This window comes from Otolemur garnettii, unplaced genomic scaffold (genome assembly GCF_000181295.1).
Source record: "Otolemur garnettii isolate 467f Iridium unplaced genomic scaffold, OtoGar3 scaffold00043, whole genome shotgun sequence".
Taxonomy (NCBI): Eukaryota; Metazoa; Chordata; class Mammalia; order Primates; family Galagidae; genus Otolemur; species Otolemur garnettii.
Window position 1 is genome coordinate 10,559,074 of NW_003852438.1, and position 18,253 is coordinate 10,577,326.

Consider the following 18,253-nt stretch of genomic DNA (forward strand, 5'->3'; position numbering starts at 1 on the left):
AAAAAAAAAAAAAAGTTAAAAAAAGCGAAATATCAGCCAGGTATGATGTTTCACTCCTGTAATCCTAGCACTTTGGGAGGATGAGGCGGGTGAATTGCTTGAGAGCTCACAAGTTTGAGCCCAACCTGAGCAAAAGCGAGACCCTGTCTCTACTAACAATAGAAAAACTGAGGCAAGAGGAGCACTTGAGCCCAAGCTGGAGGTTGCTGTGAGCTATGACACCAGATCACTCTCTCTAGAGTGGCAGCTTGAGACTCTGTCTCAAACAAAACAAAACAAAAAAAAGGAAATATTGTATAAGTTGTAAGAGAGGGATTCTAGCAATCACACACACTAAACTTTCCAGTATTTTAAGCAAAAAGATGACATCTGTATGGTTAAGATTCTTTTTCATCTTCCATAAAGTAAGTCTGCTGTAGCCAAATCTTTGGGGATCTGCTTGTTTTATGGTGTTTCTAACCTAACCAAGCCATGAGAGTGGGAAGTTCTTTATCTGAATCCCAAATGTCATACTTTCTCTAGAAAGAAATTAGCTAATTTTTCCCTGTCCATTTGTTCCATCTTCACTGCTAGAGAATTAGTGAAGTATTTTCTGAACAAATAAAGCAATGGGCCAGGAAACTGTAGTGACATTCTGCCTCAGGCATTGAGGGGAAAACCGATTGTACACAGTATTCTCAGAGTTATAGGGGGGAAAGAGTTGCTCTAAGAAGAGGGTCTCTTTTTGTAGCATGGCAGCGCTACCAACTCCCCAGTTTCCTATGTTCTGGAATCTTAGGACCTTAGGAAGTTTCAAAATCGAATCTCCTTACAGAAATTTATTTTAGAAAATAAGGCAAACGGCGGCGCCTGTGGCTCAGTCTTAAGGCGCTGGCCTCATATACCGAGGGTTCAACCCTGGCCCTGGCCAGCTAAAACAAAAGTAACAACTGCAACAACAACAAAAAGCCAGGCGTTGTGGTGGCCGCCTGTAGTCCCAGCTACTCGGGAGGCTGAGGCAAGAGAATCACTTGAGCCCAAGAGTTTGAGATCGCTGTGAGCTGTGACGCCACAGCACTCTACTGAGGGCGACAAAGTGAGAAGACTCTGTCTCAAAAAAAAAAAAAAAATATATATATATATAAATAAAAAGAAAGAAAGAAAATAAGGCAAACTAGGAAAAGCAATTGGGAATTTTTGTTCAGTCCTCACCTAGCCAAAGTAAAATGGAAGATTCGGTAGGAAACTTCAACTCCCAAGAAGCAATGAGAAGCAAGGCGGAAGTCACTATGCTTTTCGGGTCGGCCCCTCTCGGTCCACTATTGGAAACGGGTGCTCACGTTGTAATACGACGTCCTCCTAGAAATACAGGGGGGGGAGGATTGTCAACTCGTTGCAAAATACTGTTTTCCGAGAGAACCCCTAATTCAATCACTTACCAGCCACCTGGAAGGGGCCGATAGCCACTGTTACTCCCACTGCAGCCCCGCCCCTTGGGGAAAAAGGCGGAACAGCGGAAGTGACGACACCGAGGGCTTCGCTAAAAAGCCGTAGGCGGAAGTTTAGCTTTCTCTCGGCCTTAGCGCCATCTTTCTAGGTGAGTGCATACCTCGCCTGTGCTCGGATTTTGCGGACAATCCATTAACATCTGAGCTCTGCGTCTACCATCGTTACAGCAAACTAACTGTAGCCTTTTTCTCTTTTCCCATAGAAACCTCCGCGCCATGAGAGCAAAGGTGAGCGGCCCTTAGTTGTGAGCTTGAGAGGTGGGGATAAGGGAAGTCCTCCATAAACCTGAACTACTAGATTCTCAAGGGTTCCCTAGAGTTAGCGGAAGAGGATGGATAGTATAGGGAGAAAGAGGAGATGGTCGTTAAGTGCTGTGGGGAACAGGATAGATTAGGAAGAAAAGTAGATGAACTTCAGATTTCTGTTGGGGTCGAGTGCCCACATTACTGAAGGAAATGGTGCAAGCAGTCTCCATACTTGGTTGAGAACCTATGTAATAAGTAGTGTGCTTCATACCCCCACCTGGCCTGGTAAGACTAATTTTTTTTCTGTTCTTTTCTTCATGATCGGTTGCTAGTGGAGGAAGAAGCGAATGCGCAGGTATGTTGAGATTTTGCCGGCCCAAAAGAAGTGGAGTGCTCTTGGTCCAAACTTACAAGAGGATTGCCTTTCGGGAGGCAGGGATTGAACGCAGGGGAATAGAATCTTAGTGTTTATTCATGTTGCGACCCCCTGTCGTATGTGCACCTTTGATTGAAGATGGGAGGGGACACAACTGGTTGGAGGGCAGAGGTTGTATTCTGTCTGCTTTTCAGGCTGAAGCGCAAAAGGAGAAAGATGAGGCAGAGGTCCAAATAAACCGGCTGGCTGTGCACTCGTGAAGGCCACAAGAGAAGGAACATGGGATGCCAGAGGCTAAGGAGGCTAGTACAAGCTGCTGGACTGCATGCTACTGTCTGGAATTTGCTCTCAGTGGATATAAGACCTCATCGCCATCCGATCACCAAGACCACCCCTGAGAGACCCACCTTGCTCACACCAAAACAGTCCCTTGCCCTGGACCTGACATCCTGGACTCGTTCTGTTTATCACTTGTGGCTGAGTGTAACCAGTATACAATAAATCATACCTTCTGCTGTTTCGGCTGATGAAGCAAATCCTCTTGTCCATGATGTGTTTTTTACCGTTCCGTGTGGTGGGGATGCTGTGCCAGCATAGTTGGAGCTGTGGGGGATGTCAAGACTGCTGCTGTATTGGCAATATGCTCGTGTGACGGAGAGTTTGGCTAGAGCTGGACCTGGTGCGGTGCAGGCCTGGGGGGAGGTTTCAGGGTCGGCGGGCAATTAAGAGATATGCTGGTTCTGCCTTTGCTTGCCCAGAGGCCTATATATTGCTGTCCTATTTGGGGTTCTTTTCCCGGCTTTGGGGTTGGGTTACCATGGTGACGCGCAAAGCCCGCTGGGTACTTGGGCTTCTAGTCGCACAAATAATTCGCGCGCCGCGGAGAGTAGTTCCGGGTCCGGCAGCTAGAGTGTCGTTCCTTCCGCAGGAAGCGGAAGAGCGATAGGGTGGGCGGCTCTTTGTCGAAGCTACAGGACCGGCAGGCGGCAGCAGCAACTACGGCGGCGGCGGCAGGTGAGGGAGGCGGGAGACTTAGGTGGAGGCCGCGCCCGGAGGGGAGGAGTCGGGGCCGGCCCAGCGGCTAGGCTCGGCCGGGCAGCGCCACGCAAGGCCCCCCACAACCGAGCGGGCTTTTCCTCACGTCCCAAGGCAGAGCCGGTTTTCTGACTGACCCTGCTTCACGAGCAAACGCCAGCTCCGTGACGTCACAGCCCTGCCCCTCCCCTCAGCTTGATGTCACCTGGACCCCCCCATCCCAGTCCCCTTTTCACTTCGTGCTCCGTTAGTGTCCTGTTCACCAGGCTCATGCCTGAACGCCGGCAGCACTGCACGAACGTGCCGAGCTAGAAGACTTGCTGTAGGGAAACTACTAGGACTTTCTCTGCACACTGCGGTATTGAGAGGTGTCACGATCACTGTTCCCAAGTCTAATCTGCCTTCCTACTGTACTGTCAGGCGCTGTCCTTGGCAGGTTCCTCGTTCGACGTTCCCAACTCCAGCCGTTGGTGGGGCTCTCACCCCTACATCTTCGTCTTGAGGCAGGACACCCTTCACCTTTTGTTCACTCGGGGATTGTTTTCCAACCCTTCCTCTCAGTACCTGCAAATTAGTTCTCTCTTGCTCTTCTTACTGGCTACGTCTCCCTTTGACAGGTGGAGAAGTTCAATTTGAGCCCTAACGAAATTCTGACGTTGCCAGAGCTGTGTCGTTTTGTCATATATTTAATTCTTCTGAGAACCACCCCGTAGTCCACTGTTACCCCTTCTTCCACCCATGTCTCTATTTTTTTCCTGTTCAGAACCCAGCAGTGATGTGGAGGTGGAGACCCACAGGAGCCCCGGACTTCACCTGAGCTACCTCAGGTATCAATTAATTCTGGGAACACTGGGTGGGGAGAAATCGTATCTAATTATCTGCTTCTGGTGGGACTTGCAACTTGGGTGAGGCTTGAATAGATGGCATTTACTCTTCACCTGGTGATTTCTCTTTTAGTAAAAGTTTGTACGTCTTCTTTTACCACTTCTGTCCTTGATTGCTCCTGTTATTCCTCCCTTTGAAGGAAAACTACCTTCTTGTAAAGATTGTAACTCTTATTATATGGTCTGGTCAGTTAATTTTAGGAAGATTTAAAGGCACAGCCAAGCCAGTGAAGTGGGAGTAGGTCAAAGCCAAAGAAGTAAAGATTCCCTTACGCTTACAGGGAAACAACGTGAAGTTTTCCTGTTTCAACTGCAGGGGGAGCCTGAACACTGCCCAGGAAAGGCTGGAGAGGTCAGACACGTGGTAGCAGGGACTCCCAGTCTTATTGCGGGTGGAGAGGGGAGGGATAGAACCAGGGCAGTGGACTGACATTCCAGAGCTCTCTTGGGAAATAGGAGACTTAAAAAACTTTTATGGAGTCTATAAATAAAGTGGATCTTTATAGGGTGAGGAATGGCAGTGGGATCTTCACACAGGGAGGTAGGAAGGGAATGGGGAAAGGTCACTCATTCTGTAAAATTAACTCATTCTCACCTGACCTTGTCACAAAATATTTTGTCCTAGGGGGTCTAGAAGTAGAGAGAGTCTGGCTTAGAACTCCTCTGAAATGGAGGGGATGGACTTACTTCCCTGGGGTTCAGAGTAGCGATGGGCTGGGAAAGAATACTAAAAACAATACATTAGGGCTCGGCACCTGTAGCTCAAGCAGCTAAGGCTCCTGCCACATTCACCAGAGCTGACAGGTTCGAATCCAGCCCAGGCCTGCCAAACAACAACTACAACCAAAAACTAGCTGGGCTTTGTGGCGGACGCCTGTAGTACCAGCTACTTGGGAGGCTGAGGCAAGAGAATTGCTTAAGCCCAGGAATTGGAGGTTGCTGTGAGCTGTGATGCCATGGCACTCTACTCCGGGTGACAGCTTGAGGCTTTGTCTCAAAAAAAAAAAAAAGTAGATTTAGAAACTGCCCACAGTCTCTTCACCCTGGGTTTCTTGGGTTCTAGAGATACAATAACATACAGAGCCACATACAAAGCCCTTGCCAAAGATTCTATGGAACATGGATTAGGGGAAGTTTGTTATCAGTGTTACCATCTACAGCCCTGGTAGCTAAGCAGTCCATCTTGGACACTATTCCCAGTCTATTTAGACAGTGATAGTAGTTTTAATTTCATTTCCACAACTTTAATAAGATCAGCTTAGAAGAGAAAATAAAATCCAACACTATTCTCTCCCTGCCCCCTCCTTGGCTTTTCATCATTAGTGACATAAGGTGGCTTCTCCCCAACTCCCTCCCTCTCCTCTTAGCCAGGCAAGTGTGAATCATTCTGATCTAGACCAGGTGCAGAAGGGCCTGGGCAGGGTTTCTGATGGGTCAGCCATTTAAGCTAGAATTATTACGCCTTAGAAGCCATTGCCCCTCTCGACTGCCTGCCCTATAATCAGGAAGAATAGGCTATCTCTGGAGAATTTTCTGACACAGTTCTCTTTTTTTAGTGGTCACCAAGAGTGGCAAGAAAAGGAAGAAAGCCCTGAATTGGGGGAAACCAGGATGCCTGACAGGGACAACTATGCCAATGGCACTGGGAACAGCAGTGGAGGCCCTGGAGGCGGTGGCAATGAGGAAGCCAGTGGGGCAGGGGCAGGGAATGGTGGGGCCACCTCAGATGCCATCTGTAGAGACTTCTTGAGGAATGTGTGCAAGCGAGGCAAGCGTTGTCGATATCGCCACCCAGACATGAGTGAGGTCTCCAACTTGGGAGTGAGCAAAAATGAGTTCATCTTCTGCCATGACTTCCAGAACAAAGAGTGTAGCCGCCCAAATTGCCGTTTCATCCATGGCTCCAAAGAAGATGAGGATGGCTATAAGAAGACAGGAGAGCTTCCCCCTCGACTGAGGCAGAAAGTGGCAGCTGGCCTGGGCCTTTCACCAGCTGACCTACCAAATGGCAAAGAGGAGGTTCCCATCTGCCGTGACTTCCTCAAGGGTGACTGTCAGAGAGGAGCTAAGTGCAAGTTCCGTCACCTGCAACGGGATTTTGAGTTCGATGCTCGGGGCGGAGGAGGCACTGGTGGTGGAGGCTCAACAGGATCAGTCCCCCCGGGACGACGTCATGATCTCTATGATATCTATGACCTTCCTGACAGGGGCTTTGAGGACCATGAGCCAGGCCCCAAGCGCCGGCGAGGTGGATGCTGTCCTCCTGATGGCCCCCATTTTGAGTCATATGAATATAGCTTGGCTCCGCCCCGTGGAGTAGAGTGCAGACTGCTAGAGGAGGAGAATGCCATGCTTAGGAAGCGAGTGGAGGAGCTAAAGAAGCAGGTCAGCAACCTGTTGGCAACTAACGAAGTACTGCTGGAACAAAATGCTCAATTCCGAAATCAGGCCAAGGTGATGACCCTGAGCTCCACTGCACCAGCGACTGAGCAGACTCTTGCCCCCACTGTGGGTACTGTCGCCACTTTTAACCATGGCATTGCCCAAACTCACACTACTCTTAGCAGCCAGGCTCTACAGCCTCGTCCTGTGACCCAACAAGAACTGGTGGCCCCTGCTGGAGCTCCAGCTGCTCCCCCAACTAATGCTGCCCCTCCTACTGCTCCTCCCCCACACTTGAACCCAGAGATTGCACCACTGTCAGCTGCTCTGGCTCAAACAATTGCCCAGGGAATGGCACCCCCACCTGTCTCCATGGCTCCTGTAGCTGTATCTGTGGCTCCTGTAGCCCCTGTGGCTGTATCGATGGCCCAGCCGTTGGCAGGAATCACAATGAGCCACACTACCACTCCCATGGTGACTTACCCTATTGCTTCCCAGAGCATGCGCATCACAGCCATGCCACACTGATGGGGCCAAAGGACACTCCCCTGGTGTAGCCTCTCAGTGCTGGGGTTATGGGGCCCTGGGGCCCTTAGCTACTCGCCTAGCCCTCTCAGGCCCTTTCTGAAGGGCTCACTCAAGAACTAGGACAAGAGACTACAAGGAGTATGGTTCTGAGGAGGGGTAGGGTTGGTGTGTGTTCTCTCACCTGCCTTTTATGAGGGTCCTCTTATCTATCTCTTACTCTCACAATGGGGGCTTGCATAAGAATGCAGACTGAAGCCAGGAGAGAGGAAGGACTGACTGAGGGTCTTTGTCCTCTTAGGGGAAGTTGGAGACATCCCTGGTCTTGTCCTCTCTTCTGCATAGCACAGGTTCCAACACTGGGTTTGGGAAAAAAAACCTGCCCAGAGGGAAAGCCAGGAAAGACTGGGAAGTGAGTGGCCAGAGAGAAGGCCTGATAGCAGCCTTCAGACAATTTGGGGCCCAGTTGGTTGGGTTGGACAATACAGGAGCTGCTCCTAGGCCCTGGAAAGGCCAGGACCATAGTACTCCAGCCCAAAGACTAGGGGAGCATTCATGACCCTAGCTTGGCCTGGAAATTCGTAGGGCAGGGCCCACTACTTTCCAAAGAAATAAAAGAACAATTATTTTTAACAAATGGAGGCAGTGAAAACTTGCTTAGATCTTCTGTGTAGAAGATGGGAGCAGTAAGTAGATCTCATGCCAAAATGGGATAAAGACCCCACCCTTATTAGCTTGGGTAGGTTTGGTGGTAGCCAAAGAAGGGTAGGGATCCAGAACAAGTCCAAGTGGGGGTTTGCAAAAGGTACTTTGTGGGGTAAAAGCATTGGAGCCACTTAATCTAGTTTAAAAATAATCCCATCTGTTTCTGGTGTCTCTCTGTACATGTTATTCCCAGGTTGCCTTAGTAACCAGGGCTCCTAGGGGCATTTGGGGGCAGGTATTATGGAGGGTGTATGTGCTGAGAAATAGGGATGGGATGTTACACGTATAGTTGACAGATCCTTCCCTTATTCAAACAGCAGGGCAGGTGGAGGTAGCCTTTCTTGAGTTGTTGATGGCAGTTAATTTCCCTCCTACCAGCCCTTTCTCAGTGGTCAGTTCCTTATGCTTTCAAAGCTTGGGAGGTGCTGGGAAAAGGGAGTTCTGGGGACACAAGCCTTGGGTTTATTCCCTTTTCCCCTCTATCTCCACATAGGACCAGAGATTTTAAGTCTAAAGGTCAGTAAGGCCAGGGGCTCCAATAGCCAAACTTCAGTTTCTCCTCAGTTCATGGTTGATGTAGGGGAAACTACTCAGGTGTATAGTCTACTGGGACAATGGGTTTAGGGGTAGGGAAAGTGATCCTCAGTTGTATCCCACCCTCTCTACCCCACCCCACCCCTATTGTATCTCCTGCTACCTCTTGCTCTCTTGTCTGGTTAATCACTCAGGTTATACCTGGGATTGGAGATAGTAGGCTAGGTCAAAGCCGGACATTGAAAAAAAGCCTAAAGCCTAAAAATGGGCAAATATGGATTTATGGATTTTAGAAACAACACATTGATGAACTTAACAGTTTTCTGGCACAATTCTAGATTATTAAAAGATGGTTTATGAACATTTTGAGAAAAATGTAATCATAGATACCAACATGAGTTCTCAGTCAAATCCTGACTGTATTTCCTCCTTGCCAAGTATATCTAAAGAGGCTGATTTGGGAAACTGAAGACATGTCTTGAATTCATTAATTCTAACTAAAGACCACCAAACAAGTTGGTTTAATGCCATTGCAGTGAGGGAGTGTGTCTCAATAGGAGAGTGTTAGGACTCAGAGGATTTAGTGTTGGTTAAGTGATTTGGGGGAAGGTTTAAAAAGGTAGATGTTCTTCTGCATTAGTGCTGTTAAGGGAGGAAGGGATAATTCTATGATTGGATTTTTTTTTTTTTTTTGAGACAGAGTCTTACTTTGTTGCCCTCCGTAGAGTGCTATGTTGTCATAGCTCACAGCAACCTCAAACTCTTGGGCTTAAGTGATTCTCTTGCCTCAGCCTCCCAAGTAGCTGGGACTACAGGCACCTGCCATAATGCCCAGCTATTTTTAGAGATGAGTCCTTGCTTTGGCTCAGGCTGGTCTCAAGCCAGTGAGCTCAGGCAATCCTCCAGCCTCAGCCTCCCAGAGTATTAGGATTACAGGCATGAGCCACCATGCCAGCCCCTAGGATTGTATATCTTAATTTTACCTAGGAGGGCAGACTAGTGTGAAGCTAAAGCTGCCATTGGCAATGAAATCTCTCATTAGGTGGGAAAAGGAAGTTTGCTGTTTTGTGGTTTGCAAGCTGTCCAGTGCTTGAACAAAATTGTGAAGTGATCTTGTTTTATTTATTTTTATGATTTATTTATTTTTTTGAGACAGAGTCAAGCTGTTTTCCTGGGTAGAGTGCTATGGCATCATAGCTCACAACAACCTCTAATTCTCAGGCTCAAACAATCCTCTTGCCTTAGTTTTCCTGCTTTTTTTAGTAGAGATGGGGTCTTGCTTTTGTTCAGGCTGGTCTTGTGAGCTCAAGCTATCCACCCACCTCTGCCTCCCAGAGTGCTAAAATTACAGGCGTGAGCCATGGTGCCTGGCCATTTGCCTGGCCATTGTTTTTTTCTTTGTTTGTTTTTTTCATTTTTAATTGAGACAAAGTCTCACTTTGTTGCCCTTGGTAGAATGCTGTGAATTATAGTTCACAGCAACCTCAAACTCCTGGGCTAAAGTGATACTATTGTCTTAGCCTTACAAGTAGCTGAGACAATAGGTGCCCACTACAAACCTCAGCTAGTTTTTCTATTTTTATTTATTATTTATTTATTGAGACAGAGCTTCACTCTGTCACACTGGGTAGAGTACCACGTTGGCATAGCTCACAGCAACCTCAAACTCTTGGGTTCAACAGCTTCTTTTGCCTCAGCCTCCCAAGTAGCTGACACTATAGGTGCCCACCACAACACCTGGCTAGTTTTTCTATTTTTAGTAAAGATGGGGTCTTTCTCTTGCTCAGGCTGGTCTCCAACTTGTAAGCTTAAGTAATATACCCACCTTGGCCTCCCAGAGTGCTAGGATTACAGGTGTAAACCACTGTGTCCAGCCAGTGATCTTGTTTTTTTTGTTTTTTTGTTTTTTTTTTTTTGAGACGGAGCCTCAAGCTATTCCCCTGGGTAGAGTGCTATGGCATCATGCTCACAGCAACCTCCAACTCCTGGGCTCAAGCGAGTCTCCTGCCTCAGCCTCCCAAGTAGCTGGGACTACAGGCGCCCACCACAATGCCTGGCCATTTTTTGGTTGCAGCCGTCATTGTTGTTTGGCGGGCCCGGGCTGGGGATTCGAACCCGCCACCTTAGGTGTATGTGGCTGGCGCCTTAGCCGCTTGAGCCACAGGCGCCGAGCCGTGATCTTGTTTTTTATCTCACTTCATCCCAGTCAGTGAGTGACCTCGTCTAATGCTGATGTTTGATGAGATTGTGTTCAAAAGAAGAACTTACTGGCTATCTGTGAGCACCAGATAGTCTTAACAACTTTGAAGCCTGTGTCAGGAGCTGTTCTCTGCTCTAGTACTGCTAAGTCATTGCAGATAAAAAAAATTATGAGTCAGTTAATAGTAGCATTTGGTGGAATGTTGATTAGTGCATTCATGTTAGAGAAATCTCTAGTGATAAGCCCCCAAGGGTTGTGTGTTATTAAAAAACCCAACTTGGGTAGTCCCAGCTACCTTCAGGAGGCTGAGGCAAGAGAATCGCCTAAGCCCAGGAGTTGGAGGTTGCTCTGAGCTGTGACATCATAGCACTCTACAGAGGGCGATAAAATGAGACTTTGTCTCTTAAAAAAAAAACCAACTTAGATAAAAATATTAAAAAAACATTTATCAACAGTAACACAATGAAGTGCTAAATAATATTCAAAGGGTCTATCACTTGCATTGACTAAAACACTGGAGTGCTCTCCCCTAAAAATTGCTTAGGGATAAAACCTTGAATTTGAGGAAAAGTATACACTTCTACACTAGCAATAATTCAGATGAGAACAACCTAGGACTCTTAACAGTTCTACTATATTATGCCTAAATAGAACCACTCCTAATATTGTGTGTTTTTCTAAATAATTATTAAGAGGGCCGTTGACAAACCAAAGGGACAGCTGAAAAAGAACTGGCAAGAGAAGGCTGAAGGGAAATCGAGTAGATGTCTTTGGATATTTGAAAAACTATCTGATGGAAGAAGGTTCTGTTTACTGCACAGGAGATAAAAAGGGAGCTCTAGACTAGCTAACATTCATTGATTGGTTAATATAAGTCCAGACACTGTGCTATGCACTTTACATGCAACATTTCTACTTTTTTGTTTTGTTTTTGAGACAGAGCCTCAAGCTGTCCCCCTGGGTAGAGTGCTGTGGCATCACAGCTCACAGCAACCTCCAACTCCTGGGCTCAAGTGAGTCTCCTGCCTCTGCCTCCCAAGTTGCTGGGACCACAGCACCGGCCACAATGCCTGGCTATTTTTTTTTTTGGTTGCAGCCATCATTGTTGTTTGGCGGGCCTGGGCTGGATTCAAACTAGCCACCTTAGGTGTATGTGGCTGGCGCCTTAGCCACTTGAGCCACAGGTGCTGAGCCTTGAGACAGTCTTAAGCTGTTGCCCTGGGTAGAGTGCTGTCCTGTCACAGCTCACAGCAACCTCAAACTCTTGGGCTGAAGCGATTTTCTTGCCTCAGCCTGCCAAGTAGCTGGCACTACAGGTGCCTGCCACAATACATGGATATTTTATTGACACAATGGGTACTATTATTTTGCAGGAGAAAGGAGGCTTAAAAGGTCTTTGCTCTTCCATGTCAGGTATAAGCTACAGAAAAAAAGAAAAAAAACGCCCAGAGTTCTAAACTAGTAAAGATTGGGCCAGGAATCTATGCAGGCAGTCTGACTTCAGACTTGGCATGAGAAAGTTCCAGTGATAGAGCCATGCAACGATGGGACTACTATTTGGCAGTAAATTTTAAGGAATAAATAATACAGAAGTGTCTTCAAATCCTGTTGCCCCTTTGGCCTTGTGAATAGGATGAGACCAGAGTACCACATCCAACCTCCTGCCTTCCCTAGAAGGCAATTGGTTTACATATAAATGCAGATTGCAAGTCCAGGAAGTCTGGATATTCTCTCTTCACTTGGGCCCCACTCGAAGACACTTCCTCTAACAATCGGCCATACCTTTCTGTTGCCACTTATTGTTTATCACCACCAGGTGGCACCTGGGCAACAGGATTGTCAATGGCGGGACCCACCCTGTTCACTTGAGCTGGTAAACTGCACTGCAACTGATTTGTGGCTCCTGGGCTCCAGCTGGGACAAGACCTTCCTGAGGATGAGATTTTGTCCCCCCATAAGACATCTAAAATGAAAGAGTGTGATGATCTGGATGAGATGAGAAAGGGAGAAGTTTGGGAAGGCACCTCCAAAGGTCACCCTCTCCAGTCCCCCAGGCCTAGGAACCCCCTCCCTTACCTCTTGGCAGATTTCAGTTTATAGAGACATTTGTTTCTCAGGAGGTTCATCCACTGTCCTGCTGTAGTTCTGCTTCATCAGTTGGTGAGCAGATCACTCATATCCCCTCCAAGTCCATGGTTGCCCTTTTCTATCTGCTCACTTCTGGGAATATGGAGGATAAAGGAGGCAGATAGAAAATTGTGTCTTATACATGCAAACTGAATGAAGCAGTCTAGCTATTGCCAGCCATAGGGAAGTAGAGAAAAGGAAGTGAAAAAAGATTAAGGGAGGGAAGCTGAGCAAGGACAGGTTGTAAGCAGCTTTGATGAAACAGCCCCATGAAAGCTATGCCCTGCAGAGCCAGATAAATTTATCAGTTGCAGATCTAGTTTCTCCAACAATCACCCCTAGTTCCTCTGCTGCATCAGAAAGAGTAACAATAAGCTGCACATATACTGCATTAAAAATTATTTAAAAATAATCATGACAACCAACCCTTCCTTCCTCAGCTTCCAATTAGTTTAGTACCTACATCTCTGGACAACACTCCCATCTTAGTTTAAAGCCAGTTAACTGCAAAAAATATTCATCATCAGTGTACCCTGCACTTTTCCTTCTTAAACTTACACAGTACAACGAAGAACTGGCATTAGTATTACACCTGTATTGCAAACCTTTCTTCTAACTCAGGCAAATGAGAAACGGAATTACCTCACGGCTTTTGTTTCCTCATTTTAGTGTTCTTTATAAATTTTTCAGGCTCAGGAAATTCTTGAAAAATGTAATAATTTCCTCTGCAGTTGAGGGTCCCCTGCTTTTGGCGCCAATTTAGTCTTAATCCATCCTCTAAGGTAGCGATGACTAGCTAACCCTTGGGGATTTCCAAAAAGAAATAAAGCTTCACTTCCTATTCGCTCCTCCGCTTTTTTTTTTTCTTCCCTGAAGGCTGGATTATGTTTTGTACTTCCCAAACTTTCCAGTTTTCTGTAGCGTCAGTTATTACACTGCATGGAAAAGGTAAGGGAATTGGGGGTGTGGGATAGATGGTCCGTACTCGAACACTTCCAAATATCATTTCGGTTTTTTTTTCCTTCTGTAAGGTCAGCCAAGAAAAGAAAGAGAACTAGGGAAAGCTGACAAAGAAACATACAGGAGTCCTAGACCAAATCCTGCTAAACCGTCAGAACAGATAGAAAGAAATCATGACGCCCCACAATCCCTCAATCCCTCAAACTTCGCAACTTGGGCTTTCTCCAAAACCGAGTAATTGACAGTACGGCTCCGCATGACGTCATACCGTAGGCACTGGAATCCCACGTGGGGGAGCTCTAGGTCCGCCCTCCTCTCTTTAAATGGTACACCACGCCTTCTCCTTATTACCAAATCAAATGCAGCCCCTGAGACCCATCCGTCCTTTTCCCGCCATCCCAGACCCCATCTTGGCACTCTGGTCCAATCAGTGAGGCCGTGCCTCTCCGAACCCGGCTCCCTTCTCCGCGGAAGACGGGAGGAGTTTCAATCTTTAACTCCACCTAGGTCTACGCGGCGCGAGCCAACCCAAGCCCTCAGAGAGGATGGGCGTGACTTGAGGTCCCCTCCCCCTTCGCGGGGATCACGGTTTGCAGAGGGTTGCTGCCCGCTAGACCAGGCAGTTTTCCCCTTGTCTCTGGGTGGGGCGGGTTCTCAGCGGTGGCACAATGGAACGCTCCCCGGGAGAGGGCTCCAGCCTCAGCCCCATGGACCAGCCCACTGCCCCCTCCGACCTCCCTGACCAGCCCCCGGCTGCTTACGCGAAGCCCGACCCGGGTTCTGGGGGCCAACGTGTCGGCCCGGGAGCAGCGGGCGAGGCCCTGGCTGTGCTGACTTCTTTCGGGCGGCGGTTGCTGGTGCTGATACCGGTGTACCTGGCCGGGGCAGTGGGACTCAGCGTGGGTTTCGTACTCGTCGGCCTCGCCCTCTACCTGGGCTGGCGCCGGGTCCGAGATGAGAAAGAACGGAGCCTTCGAGTAGCGAGGCAGTTACTGGACGACGAGGAGCAAGTCACAGCGAAAACTCTCTATATGAGCCATCGAGAGCTACCTGCCTGGGTGAGCAACTGCCATACGTCCTCGGTGCAGCACAGCCCCCCTCCCAACTCCGCAGTCTGGAGTATGTCCTTCCCTAGAGTCAGCTCCCCAATTTGGGAATTGGGGAGAATTTCCCCTCCCCGCTAGCCTCCTGCCTGCTGGGACGAGCCACTGTCCCCACCCACCCTCTCCGCGCTCCCAGATGGGTCCTTGCACAGAACTAGGACTTCTTCCCCTACTCTTGGTCTACAGCAGTGGGAACATCTAGAGACCTCATCTCAGCTGGGGTTTCCCTCCTAGCCAAGCCATCTTGAACGCCCCTCTTGGCTTCTGGTGCCATTGGCCCTGTCGCTGCTTCTGGGCATCCAGGTTCCGGTTACTGTTCAAAGGGTTCCCCTGCCTCTTGTGTTCTCAAGACTTTTTACCCACTTAAGGCCATAAGATTCTTCCTTTTACCCGTGAGATCCAGCCCCAAGAGCACTTCCCAGCTGAGCCCTGGCACCCGGGCTGGCCCTCCGGCAGTGGCTTTCCAGCCCTGGCTGCCGGGCTGCGGCACCGTGGAGGCGGCTGCTGCAGTGCCCGACCCGCACGCCCGGCCGGCGGCCACACCCTTTTCCGGACTGTGGGCTGTGCTTGCTCCTCTGGGACTAGACCCTTTTCACCGTGCCGCAGCAGAGTCCCTCACCTGGTCCCTCCCAGCGGAGGTGCCAGTCCAAGGGAAGAATGGCAGACGAGGGGAATCTAAATTGACACAAAGCAGCACAGCCATGCTTCCCAGGCCCTGGGCTGGGAGGAGAAAGGGGGAAGAAATGGTCCTAGGGGACCTGTAGCCCGGGCGGCTGCGCCTCACATGGAAGCTAATCTTACTGCCACGCAATGCCGAGCGCAGGTGTCTCTTTTAACTGTAAAAGAGAGAGAGAAAGAACAAGCACAAAGCCAGGACCTCATTAGCTCTTCTGGTCACTCCCTGACTCAGGGATTTGCTTCCCACTTGACCTTTTTTGCGATACAAGCCCCAGAGTGAGGAGAGAAGGGAAGAGTTTCTTCAATCCCAGATTCCCTCGAACTCCAGATTTGACTGTACATCCCTTTCCAGAAGGAATGTGAGCTGGGGGGGGGGGGGTCAGAGCTGTCATTTCATAGCCTGGAGCTAGCCACAAAGCAACTTCATGTTGCCTACATCAGTTTCTGGCCTTTTCTTTTTTTTCTTTCAACCTTTTTCTTTTCTTTTCTTTTCTTTTCTTTTCTTTTTTTTTTTTTGAGACAGAGCCTCAAGCTATCCCCCTGGGCAGAGTGCTGTGGAATCACAGCTCACAGCAATCTCCAACTCCTGGGCTCAAACTAGTCTCCTGCCTCAGCCTCCCAAGTAGCTGGGACCACAGGCGCCTGCCAAAACGCCCAGCAATTTTGTTGTTGTTGTTGCAGCCGTCATTGTTGTTTTGGCGGCTGGGGCTGGATTCGAACCCGCCATCTTAGGTGTATGTGGCTGGCACCTTAGCCACTTGAGCCACAGGCACTGAGCCTCTCTTTCTTTCTTTCTTTCTTTCTTTCTTTCGAGACAGAACCTCAAGCTGTAGCCCTGGAGTCATAGCTCACAGCAACCTCAAACTTTTGGGCTTAAGCAATTCTCTTGCCTCAGCCTCCCAAGTAGCTGGGACAAGTGCCCGCCACAACGCCTGGCTATTTTTTGGTTGTAGTTGTCATTGTTGTTTGGCAGGCCCTGGGCTGGATTCTAACCCACCAGCTCTGGTGTATGTGGCTGGTGCCTTAGCAGCTTGAGCTATAGGCACCAAGCCCTTTCTTTCTTTCTTTCTTTCTTTTTTTTTTTTTGAGACAGAGTCTCACTCTGTAGCTCTGACTACAGTGCTGGGGCATCATCTCTCACACCAACCTCAAACACTTGGGCTTAAGTGATCCTTTTGCCCCAGCCTCGCAAGTATCTGGAACTACAGGTGCCTGACATGATGCCCAGCTAGGTTTTTTTTTTGCTTGTTTTGTTTTTTATTAGAAATGGGGGCCTCGGCTCCGTGCCTGTGGCTCAAGTGACTAAGGAGCCAGCCACATACACCTAAGGTGGCGGGTTGGAATCCAGCCCGGGCCCACCAAACAACAATGACAGCTACAACCAAAAAATAGCCAGGCATTGTGGTGGACGCCTGTGGTCCCAGCTACTTGGGAGGCTGAGGCAGGAGATTCGCTTGAGCCCAGGAGTTGGAGGTTGCTGTGAGCTGTGATGCCATGGCACTCTACCCAGGGGGACATCTTGAGGCTCTGTCTGAAAAAAAAAAAAAAGAAAAGAAATGGGGGCCTCACTCTTGCTCAGGCTGGTCTCAAGCTCCTGAGCTCAAGGGATCCACCCGCCTCTGCCACCCAGAGTGCTAATTACAGGAGTGAGCCACTGTGTCCAGCCAGCTCCTCTTAATAGACCTCAGCCTCAAACTCTGGGAGGAATGAAACCTCTGCACATCCCAGCCCCTGCGCCCTACCCCAGACCCCTCCCCAGTGTGAGGAGTCCTTGCAACACACACTTCCTCTCCTCTATGGGCATCCCACCCACATCTTGGTAAGAACCACAGACAGAGAGTGTTCATTGCTATCTCTGCCTTTCTCACCTCCAGGTCAGCTTCCCAGATGTGGAAAAGGCTGAATGGCTAAATAAGGTGAGGACTGATTCTCCTGATTATTGTTCTTCATGAGGGAAGAATGGAGGCTCATTCCTCTTGGTGGACCCTCAGCTCTACCCCCAGCCTAGTCCCCAGGTGCTCTCTTGAGGGGAAGATTCTGAAGGAACTTGCCATTAGAGGCAAGATCAGGCCTGTGACCACCTCCCTTTCCTCCCAGATTGTGGCCCAGGTCTGGCCCTTCCTGGGTCAGTATATGGAGAAGCTTCTGGCAGAAACTGTGGCCCCAGCTGTTCGGGGATCTAACCCCCATCTTCAGACATTTACATTTACACGAGTAGAACTGGGTGAAAAGGTACGTTCATAGGAAAGAAAGTAATGAAAGGGGGCAAATGGGATAAAGAGGATGGGTGGCCCAGAGGGTATGAAGTCTTCCTCCTTTCCCCGCCCATGTCAAGAATTCATCTCTCTCCAGCCTTTGCGCATCATAGGAGTCAAGGTTCACCCTGGTCAGCGGAAAGAGCAGATCTTGCTGGACTTGAACATCAGGTAGTGCCACTCACCGCTCTTCCTGACTCCCCTCCAGTGTGTCCTGGTCACTTCTGGCTACTTCACTTTCCCCAACCGCCATGTCAGATGAGTACTAACCCTCTTTATTCTTTCTTCAACCCCAGCTACGTGGGTGATGTGCAAATTGATGTGGAAGTGAAGAAATATTTCTGCAAAGCAGGAGTCAAGGGCATGCAGGTAGGGCAGATGTCAGGGGCCCACATGGGATATAAGGATGTGGGAGGTTGGAAAAACCAAGGGTAGGGAAGGCTGGAAGGTCAGAGGGCTTATTCTGGGAAAAAGCTATGATCTTCTAGGGTGGTGCCTGTGGCTCAAGGAGTAAGGCCCTGGCCCCATATACTGGAGGTGTTGGGTTCAAACCTGGCCCTGGCCTAAAAAATAAAAAATAAAAAAAGCGGCTCTGCACCTGTGGCTCAAGCGGCTAAGGCGCCAGCCACATACACCTAAGGTGGCAGGTTTGAATCCAGCCCGGACCCACCAAACAACAATGACGGCTGCAACCAAAAAATAGCCAGGCGTTCTGGCGGGCACCTGTAGTCCCAGCTACTTGGGAGGCTGAGGCAG

The 18,253-nt window shown here is 49.0% G+C and overlaps 2 protein-coding genes and 2 long non-coding RNA genes across 5 annotated transcripts in view; 3 read left to right on the forward strand and 1 right to left on the reverse strand.

The window, feature by feature from the left end:
• LOC111725546 overlaps nt 1-1,472 on the reverse strand; it is a 2,882-nt gene extending 1,410 nt beyond the window's left edge. Inside the window, exons 1-2 of the long non-coding RNA XR_002773585.1 lie at nt 1,419-1,472; nt 1,192-1,338 (exon numbers count right to left, since the gene is read on the reverse strand). This is a non-coding gene — a long non-coding RNA (uncharacterized LOC111725546). The remainder of the gene's footprint in view (nt 1-1,191; nt 1,339-1,418) is intronic.
• A 55-nt stretch (nt 1,473-1,527) lies between these two features.
• On the forward strand, nt 1,528-2,645 carry LOC105887048. Of its 2 annotated transcripts, XR_001161319.2 has the most exons (4): nt 1,528-1,576; nt 1,691-1,715; nt 2,066-2,088; nt 2,304-2,645. It is a non-coding gene; the product is annotated as an uncharacterized LOC105887048 (long non-coding RNA). The 2 variants fall into 2 exon arrangements; XR_002773584.1 differs by lacking the exon at nt 1,528-1,576 and having other exon boundaries at nt 1,583-1,715.
• Nucleotides 2,646-3,000: 355 nt separating this feature from the next.
• Nucleotides 3,001-7,572, forward strand: ZC3H10 (zinc finger CCCH-type containing 10). The gene is made up of 3 exons (XM_012805543.2): nt 3,001-3,123; nt 3,908-3,971; nt 5,585-7,572. The coding sequence occupies exon 3, from the start codon at nt 5,640-5,642 to the stop codon at nt 6,936-6,938; it is 1,299 nt and encodes a 432-aa protein (XP_012660997.1). The 5' UTR covers nt 3,001-3,123; nt 3,908-3,971; nt 5,585-5,639; the 3' UTR covers nt 6,939-7,572.
• Nucleotides 7,573-13,962: 6,390 nt separating this feature from the next.
• ESYT1 (extended synaptotagmin 1) overlaps nt 13,963-18,253 on the forward strand; it is a 21,719-nt gene continuing 17,428 nt past the window's right edge. Inside the window, exons 1-5 of the mRNA XM_012805505.2 lie at nt 13,963-14,519; nt 17,117-17,158; nt 17,340-17,474; nt 17,595-17,668; nt 17,794-17,905. Of these exons, the coding sequence (XP_012660959.1) occupies nt 14,130-14,519; nt 17,117-17,158; nt 17,340-17,474; nt 17,595-17,668; nt 17,794-17,905 (753 nt within the window). The 5' untranslated portion in view covers nt 13,963-14,129. The remainder of the gene's footprint in view (nt 14,520-17,116; nt 17,159-17,339; nt 17,475-17,594; nt 17,669-17,793; nt 17,906-18,253) is intronic.